Source organism: Marmota marmota, unplaced genomic scaffold (genome assembly GCF_001458135.2).
Source record: "Marmota marmota marmota unplaced genomic scaffold, marMar, whole genome shotgun sequence".
NCBI lineage: Eukaryota > Metazoa > Chordata > Mammalia > Rodentia > Sciuridae > Marmota > Marmota marmota.
The window spans coordinates 5,510,866-5,519,771 of NW_026000241.1; the positions used below are offsets into that span (position 1 = coordinate 5,510,866).

Below are 8,906 nucleotides of genomic sequence, written 5' to 3' on the forward strand. Positions count from 1 at the left end.
TCTTTTTTTTTTTTTTTTTCCTGCTCTTGGGTTCTTGTTCCTCTGTTGCCACCGTTTGGAAATGGCCTCACCACCTGATTGCCCTGTGTTCCCTTGTTCTATAGTTCAGACCTCCAGGACTCCTCTAAGCACATGCCCTGTCTTTCCCTGTCGATCCCAACACCTGCTCTTGGCTGCCCTGTGCCCTGGCGGCTCGGCCCCAGTGAGACAGGTGGGCGCTCCAGCTGTTGCCCTTTCTGTACCCTGCCCACCTAGGGCCAAGCTGCGCTCTTTTCCCAGCAGAGGCACGTTCCCAGGAGGAGGAAGCGCAGCTCACCCACAGAAACCCGGTCCTGCTTTTACTTTGCTTTATTTTTTCCATTTCATTTCCTGTATTTTACTATGTCATCCTCACACTTTTCTGAGCGAGGTGGAAAGAGCCCCAGCTCAGCTCCGCAGACCCTCTGCGCAGCCTCCCTGAGCCCCTCTGAAATTGGCTCGCTGCTCGGCATGGGGTGGGTGCTGTAGGAAAGGCAGCCAGATGGGGACAGACTGACCTGAAGGCACAGGGTGAAGCATGCTCGGGGTGCTCTGGTGACAGAAGGAGTACATTCCTGTGCCTCGCAGGAGCGGTCGAGCTGTCCCGGCGCCACCCGGTGGCCTCCTGGCTGTGTGCCATGCTGCACTGTTTTGGGAGTTACATCCTGGCTGACCTGCTCCTCGGGGAGCCCTTGATTGACTACTTCAGCAACAACTCCAGTGTCCTGTTGGCCTCAGCTGTCTGGTAAGCCATCCAGGATGGGATGGGGGAGAGCAGGCTGGGGACAGAGATGACCCTGCACCAGGGAGGTGGGAAGCAGTAGGTCAGAGGAATCAGGACCCACTCACCCAACCTCTAGGGTGGCCCTGAACACACTGCCCTCCGTGCCCAGCCGCCCTGAGCCTGGCAGTGGGAAAGAGGGTGTGGACACTTCTCCTGTGACCCCATGGCCCGCCCCTCCCCCAACACTAGACCTTCTCTCCCCAAAGGTACTTGATTTTCTTCTGCCCCCTGGACCTCTTCTACAAGTGTGTCTCCTTCCTGCCTGTGAAGCTCATCTTCGTGGCCATGAAGGAGGTGGTGAGAGTCCGCAAGATCGCGGTGGGCATCCACCACGCACATCACCACTACCACCACGGGTGGTTCATCATGATTGCAACGGGGTGGGTCAAAGGTAAACAGGATGACAAAGACAGTGAAGTAACACCCCAGTTGGCACAGCCATTGCTCCAGGCAGGAGTCCAAACCTCACCATGAACCAATACCCAGTCGATAGGTGTGTGGCCAATACCTAATCAATAGCCAATTCCTAGTCAATAGGAATCAGTGACAGCAAAAAAAGCAAGTGACCCTAGAGCAGGGTTTCTCAGCCTTGGCGCTGCTGGCATTTGGGTGGCTTATTCTTTGTGGCAGGTCTGCACTGTGAACTATAGGAGTTTCAGCCACATCATGGCCTCTCCTACTATGTGCCAGTAGCACCTGTGCCCAGTGTGGGTGACCAACGATGTCCCAGACATTGCTAGGCACCTCCTCGAGAGCCATGTCACTCCAGGTGAGCACCCTTTCTCCAGAGCTCTGACTAGGGGCCTTTGATCTTTGGGGACCACAGTCCTTTCTGTCAGCCCAGTAAAGTCTACAGACCCTTGTAATGTTTTTATTTTTTATTTTTTGTTTATTTATTTATTCATTTATTTTTGATACTGCAGATGGAACTCGGGGCATTATGCTCTAGGCAAGCACTCTACCACTGGGCTACACTCCCAAGTCCGATGTTTTTGTTTTGTTTTGGTACCAGGGATTGAACTCAGGGACACTTAACCACTGAGCCACATCCTCAGCCCTTTTATTTATTTTATTTGGCCCTAAGTTGCTTAGGGCCTCACCAAGTTGCTGAGGCTGACTTTGAACTTTCGATCCTCCTGCCTCAACCTCCCAAGCTACAGATATTACAGGTGTGTGCCACCGTGTCTAGCCCATTGTATGTTTTTAAGTGCATCAAATAAAATATATAGGCTAACAAGGTAGCTCATTATTTTAAAATGCAGTTATCAAAATGATTTTTAAATATGACATCTCAATTTCATGCTTCTTTATTAATGCAGTAACCACAGACTTTTCACTAGCTACTAGGAACTATTGAACTTTTGAAGTGATTCTAAAACCATTTGCAGCAACTGGAATGTGGAAAGAAAAAAACATCCATGAATTTGGGTGGTGGCTGACAGCCTGGAGAGGCTGCTGAGATCACTGCCTCCCTTCCCCATGGAAGGAAAGGCCGGTTTCAGTAGGAGGCTGTGAAAATGAAGAGTCCTGTCCGGTGTCTTGGACTCCAGGTTAAGACTCCTGATGCCGGGCGGGTTTTGAATTGAGGCCTTTGTGTGTCTTATCTCATTTGATCCTTAGGAGCCTCTTTTAGGAGAGAGCAGCCTCAGCCCCTTTTGCTGAGGAGGAAAATGAAATGACTTTCCCAGGGCCACACAGCTAAGAGGTTCAGCTGGGTTTGGCTCCAGGTCCTGCGAACCCAGTGTCTGTGTTCTTAATTTTTTTGAAGTTCTGTCCCCCTCCACCATCCATACTAAAAGGCAAACCAAGATGAACTTTAAAAGAAAAAATGGGACTGAGAATGCAGCTCAGTGGTTGAGGCCTTGCCTAGCAAGCATAAGGCCCTGGGTTCAATCCCTAGTTCTGGAAAAAAAAGGTTGCAGAGATAAAGAGTGACATTATTATAATGATAAAAGGGTCAATGTACCAGGAAGATACAATTATAAACTCATGCCCTTAAAACAGCACCATATTATCTAAAGCAAAAACTGACAAAACTAAGAGAGAGACAGCTTAACATTAGTAACTGGAGAGGTAAACCAAGGAATAATAGGAATTTAAGGAAAAACGACGTGAACATGCAAAAAGTCTCTGGCCACTTTATCCCGTTTCCTGCCTGTAAAGAGACGGTGTACAGGGCCTGGGGCTGGGGCTCAGCGGTAGAGCACTTGCCTAGCAAGTATGAGGCACTGGGTTCGATCCCCAGCACCACATAAAAAAATAAATAAATAAAATAAAGGTATTGTGTCCATCTACAACTAAATTATATATATATAAATTTTTTTTTTTTTAAAAAGAGTCAGTGTACAGGGCCAGAACCACCCTCCATTCAGTCATGGTGTCCTGAGTGTCTCTGACATTTGAGGTGGGGTCTTTTCTTGCTGTGGGAGATGTCCTGTGCATGTAGGATATGGAGCAGCATCCCTGGTCCCATCCCAATCCACTAGATGCCAGTAGCATCCCCTCCCAGTTGTGACAACCCAAAGTGTCTCTAGACGTTGTCAGATGCCTTCTTGAGGGCAGGATCGCCCAGATGAGAACCTCTGGTCCAGTGGTATGTATCAGGTGCCCCCTTTGACACACTGGTTCCTGGAGTGAGTGTGTAAGCCTCCTTAGCCAATTGGGCTAGTGAGAGGATTTTTTTTCAGTAATGTAACCCTTGTGTCTCCACGTGAGTCTCCTTATTCTCACCCCAGGAAACCACTACAGAGCAGACCCCCAGGGTTACAGCAGGTCTAACAGAGGTGGGGAGACTTGGGAACAGTTGAGAACTCAGAGCCTTGAGGAAGAGAGAGGTCAGGGGTGGAGGCGGTGGTTCCAGAAGCTTCCTGCACAGCTGGACTGGAGGAGTCAGGTCGAGAAGGCCTAAGACCACCTTGGTGGCATGGGGGCTGGGGGTGGGGGCGCTGATTCCTTCACATGGTTTTGCTGGAATGTGCCGCGCAAATCTTTGCAAGGCTCTGGCTCTCTGAGTCTGTTTTCTGATGGTCAGGCCCACTGTCCCCTAATGAAGTGTCCAGCAGCAGATAGGTGGCTTCCTTGGGAATTTAGACAGGAAGAAAGGGAGATGTGGGATGGCTGGCTTGTTCAGCAGAGCCCTTTCCTGTAGGCTCTGGGGTCGCCCTCATGTCCAACTTGGAGCAGCTGCTCCGAGGAGTCTGGAAGCCGGAGACCAATGAGTTCCTGCACATGTCTTTGTGAGTACCCCAAGCCCGCCCCGTCCGTCTATCTGTGTATACTATAGATGTCCTACTCTAGGTGGATACTGCTGAAACTTAGAGAAGCGTCAGCCCCTGACATTGCCTTTTGGAAGTTTCCAGAGGCTATGTCTGGGGAAACCCAGAGTGGGAGCCACAGCTCTGCCTAGAGCATGGGGGCAGGAAGGAGATGACCTTTGATTTGGGTTTTGAAGGGTGAGTAGGAGTTTTCTGGCTAAGAAGGAGCCTCTGGTCAAAGGCCAGCATCTCTACCAACTGTCAAATCAGAAAAGAGCAGTGATATAACCAGGTCTCCAGGGTTAGGGTATATAATGTGAGGGAGACAGAAGGATAGAGGGCTTGGGTGGGAGTGGGGGGCAGAGCATGGGTGGGGGGACAGCTAGAGCCAAGGAGAGAATGGTGAGCAGGACCAGACAGCAGCGTCCAGCATCCACGCACAATCCCATGGTACATTTGGCCTAATTTATGTTTAAAGGAAGTAAAACTATAGCCATAAAAATAAGACAAAACTAAAAGGCTCACTCACAGGCCAGTGAAAATCGCCTCCCATTTCATACTATGAAAAACATGGCTTTGCCCCCCCAAAGTTGCTTCCCACCCCGAGTTTGCCAACAGCAAAATGGGGTCCCAGAGCCCGTGTGCGGCTTGTTCCTGAGTAGGCAAGTGCCTTCCTCTCTCTCAGACTCTGTTTCTGCCTCATGAGCTGAGTCCTGGGTTCAGGGGGTTCCGTGGAGTCACACATGTAAGCCACTTGGTCCTGGTCCCTGATGGTGCTTGGGAGATATCATCCAGTGTAGTGGCAGATGTTCATACTCTGCGGTGGAGAAAGGAAAGCTAAGAAGAGCTTGTGTTGTAGTCGCGCTTTCAGGGGCCAGCGGGTGAGCTGTTTGGGGATCCCTAAGACTATCCTGAGTTTCATGGGTTTGCTAGAAGGACTCACAGAACGCAGCGAAGCTGTTATACGCAGGGCCACAGTTATTACAGCGAGAGGGCATAGACACATCAGCAGAGGTAACGGCAGAGTCCAGAAGATTCCAGATGGGAGTTTCCAGTTGTTCTCTCCCCATGGAGTCACATGGACACCACTTAATTCTCTGAGCCAGTGTGTGACAACAGGCATGGTGTACTGCCAACCAGGGAAGCTCCCCTGAGCCTTGATGTCCCTGGTTTTTATTGGGGCTCAGTCATGTAGGAACTGCCTGCTGACGGCCTTAGTCTCCACTCCTGCCTCCAGAGGTTGAGCAGATACCTCGCAGCCCAAGACGCCCACCGGGAATCGTATTGTCACCATCTGATATGACACAAAGCAAAAACAAAAAAAACCCACAAACAACAACAACAACAAAAAAAAAACATACTTCCCTCCACACAAGAAAAAGAAAACCAAGGTGCTCTGAGCATCCAGAGTTTCAAGGGCTTAGAGGGCATCTCCCAGAAGCCGAACAAAGACCAGATCTTTCCTCAGGCCAAGTTAACCCACCTGTGCAGAGAGGTGCCCCTTGATCCACACCACCCATGCATTGGCACACTCCAGGCTGGGGTGGGGGCGTCTTGGTCTTGCGGGTGCCTCCTGGTAACGACAGCTGCCCCCCCAGCCCCACCAAGGCCAGCTTGTACGGAGCCATCCTGTTCACCCTCCAGCAGACCCGCTGGCTCCCGGTGTCCAAGGCCAGCCTCATCTTCATCTTCACCATGTTCATGGTGTCCTGTAAGGTAAGCCCTCCTCTGCCCGAGGCCTTCCTGCATTAACCAATGCTGCCCTGAACCTCCCAGGATATGGGAGGGACCCGGACATTCCCAGTCTATGTGGCCCAGAAAGGACCACTCAGGGAAGCCTGCCCGTAGGTCAATGGAAGGGGGCTCTTCAAGGTGCAGTGTCCATTAGGTGGGGTTCCACCTATTTGTAGTTCCAGGCCAAGGACAGGCCTTCCCAGGTAGAGGGTTCAGCCTGGGCAAAGGCCGAGGGAGCTCTAGGCACGGAGAGTAGAGGCCCACAAAGCTGCGAAGGCACCGTCCGGCCATCCAGAACTGGCTGGACCAGGAATGATGTTGGTCTATAGGATCATCCCACCCAGGAAGGGTCTTCGGGGCCACACTGTCCTCTGTCCCAAGGAGATGGGTAACTCTGCAACTGTTTCCCCAAAGCACGGAAGGCCTCAGCTCAGTGCTGTGTCTCCCCCTCAAAAGGAAGTGGGCCGAGTCTCCCTGCATCGGGGAGGAGGGGAGGGGGAAACAGGGCTGAGTCTTGTTCCACCTGTTTGCAAGTCGACGCCAGGCCAAGTGTGTCAGTCCATTCAGGCAGCTGGAGCAGGACACCAGAGACCACGGGGATTTTCACAGACAGAAATGTGGTGCTCTGAATCTGGAGGCAAGAAGTCCAAGATCAGGGTGCCAGCATGATTGAGGGCTGCTGAGGGTCCTCTTCCCAATTGCAGATGGCCGAAGTCTCAGTGTGTCCTCACATGGTGGAAGACCTGGGTCAGCTCGCTGGCCCCTTTTATTAAGGCACTCATCCTCCACATGAGTGTGTACTCTCATGGCCTTGGAACCTCCCGGAGGCCTCATCTCCTGACACCATGACTTTGGTGATGGGGGGGGACACACTGAAACCTTGGCATCTCTTAGTGCCCATGTGTGGAGGGAACTCATGCGGATGAGTGACCAACTGTCCCAGTATGCCCAGGACTGCCCAAGCTTGACCACTGGAAGTTACGCATCACTAGGACACCGGGGTGGTCGATCACCCTCCTGGAGGTGCATGCAGCCTTAGGGCTGGGACCTAACCTGACCTCATTGACCTTCTCTTTTCCCTCCTTTCTCTTCCTCTGGCTTTGCTTTCTGTCTTGGTCCCTCTCTGACTCTCGCTGTCCCCTGCCACCCCACCCCAGGTGTTCCTGACAGCCACTCACTCCCACAACTCCCCATTTGATGTCCTGGAGGGCTACATCTGCCCTGTGCTATTTGGAGCAGCCTGGGGAAGTGACCATCACCATGACAGCCACGGTGCATCTCATGGCGGTTCCCATGGTGGCGGGCCAGGTGCCCAGCATTCCGTCCTGCCTGCCAAGTCCAAGGAGGAGCTGAGCGAGGGCTCCAGGAAGAAGAAGACCAAGAAGGCAGATTAGGGGGTGGCCCAGGGGACCCATGGGGCACCAGGGATAGGACCAGGCCCAGGACCCTCACAGCTGGGGGTCATCCTGAGCTTCTTGCCCATCTCTGGGCCTTGATTTCCCCATCTGCAAATTGGGGCCATCAGCTCATCCTCCAGGGCTGAGGTGGGGATTAAATGAGATGACAATGGACTTTTGTAGGAGTGGAGGGTCCCTCTCTCTCTGTCAGACCCTCTGTTGAGTCACAGCTTTTTTAGGGGCACACAGAGTCCCGGTAGCAGCTCCAACTAAAAATCCTGGCATTTAATTCTTTGTCCTTTTTTGGTTTTGTTTTTCTTCTCTGAAATTGCATCTTGACTCAGAGAATTTCAAGCCATGTCAAGACTTATCCATTTAGTGGGCATTTCCTAAGTACCTGCTGTGAGCCAGGTGCTGTGATTTCAAAGTCTTCTTGCCCAGGCTCCTCAATGATTAGACCTTCCATGCCCAGAACTTTCTGGCTCCTGCTGGGCATCCCTGGGTAAGTTCCTTCCCTTCTCTGAGCTTCAAGTTCCCCATCTGTAGAGTGGAGACCCCTGGCCCTCTGTACAGAAGGGTTTCTTTGAAGCAAGACGGAAAAGATCTATAAGCTCGTCAGCATCATGCAGTCAGGAGGGGAGATCAGGGCAGTTCTGAATCGTGGAAGGATTCAAACAGCTATCTGTGGCTTCGGGCTGCCTCCAAACCAAAGACTTGCAGCCATCTGGGTGGGGGGTCCCAAGATCCAGCTCTGTGAAGGAGCTCTAGGTGCTCACAGTTGGTCCCTGGAAGTGTCAGGCCTTCCTCATGCTGAAATCCGTCACCGTCGCTCACTCAGTCATTCAACAGGCTGATGCCTATGCTGTTTGTGCTGCTGCCGGGCAGGCCAGGAACCTGTACGGGGTGAGCAGACTCCCTCGCCCAAGCCGAGGTCAGCAGACGTTTGAGAGGGGTGGATAGGGTGGACATGTCCCGTCTCAGGTTGGATTTGAGCCCAGACCAGTTTGGGGTCCCGAGTGTCACCCATCTGTTGGGCAAGTGCCTTGTTCCAGTGATGCCCGGGAGTTGGGTGGGTACTGAGGCTTCAAGCCCCCCAATTTCATCCCTTGCATGTCCGCCAAAGCTCGGCATGAGGGCCCGCCAATAAATCTGTTGTGAATGAACCCTCAGGCTTGTCTGGCTCATTCTTTGACCTTGAGATGCAGGAACATAGTGGGGCAGTCGGGGTGATGGATCTGTGGGCCGGCTTGATGGTGGTGCCGTTTTATAGGTCTGTACAATTTAGGGCTTATCACTGTACCTGCTTCATATGTACAGCTCACTGTATACCAGTTGCATAAATAAGGCTATTTATTAAAACCCTCCATAAGAGAAAAGCTCCATAAAAACTGGGCAAAAGGCTTGAACACCTGGGTGGTTTGGAAATGGTCTTTCCCCCGGAGGTTGACTGCTGGAGGTTTGAGCCCAGGGTGGCAGGGCCAGAGTGGTGGTGCCCTTAAGAGGCGGGGCCTGGAAGAAGATGAGGTCATTATGGGCGTCTCCCTTGAAGGGCTTGATGCTGGTCTTGCAGTGAGTTCCTGAGAGAGTAGATGGTTATAAAAAAAGCAGTAGCCAGATGCAGGGGCAGCGCCTGGAGCCCTAGGGCTGAGACAGAGGCAGAGGATCACTTGAGCTCATAGGAGCAGCCTGAGCAGCATAGCGAGACCCTGTGTCGGAAGA

General features: G+C 52.2%; 1 protein-coding gene across 2 annotated transcripts in view; it reads left to right on the forward strand.

Moving 5' to 3' along the window:
* Tmem38a (transmembrane protein 38A) overlaps positions 1-8,350 on the forward strand; it is a 19,340-nt gene extending 10,990 nt beyond the window's left edge. For both annotated transcript variants that reach the window (XM_048794806.1, XM_015489222.2), the window contains 5 exons: positions 607-763; positions 1,009-1,193; positions 3,951-4,038; positions 5,655-5,772; positions 6,948-8,350. In XM_048794806.1, coding sequence (XP_048650763.1) covers positions 657-763; positions 1,009-1,193; positions 3,951-4,038; positions 5,655-5,772; positions 6,948-7,184 — 735 coding nt within the window. In that variant the 5' untranslated portion in view covers positions 607-656 and the 3' untranslated portion in view covers positions 7,185-8,350. The remainder of the gene's footprint in view (positions 1-606; positions 764-1,008; positions 1,194-3,950; positions 4,039-5,654; positions 5,773-6,947) is intronic.
* The last annotated feature ends 556 nt before the right edge of the window (positions 8,351-8,906 follow it).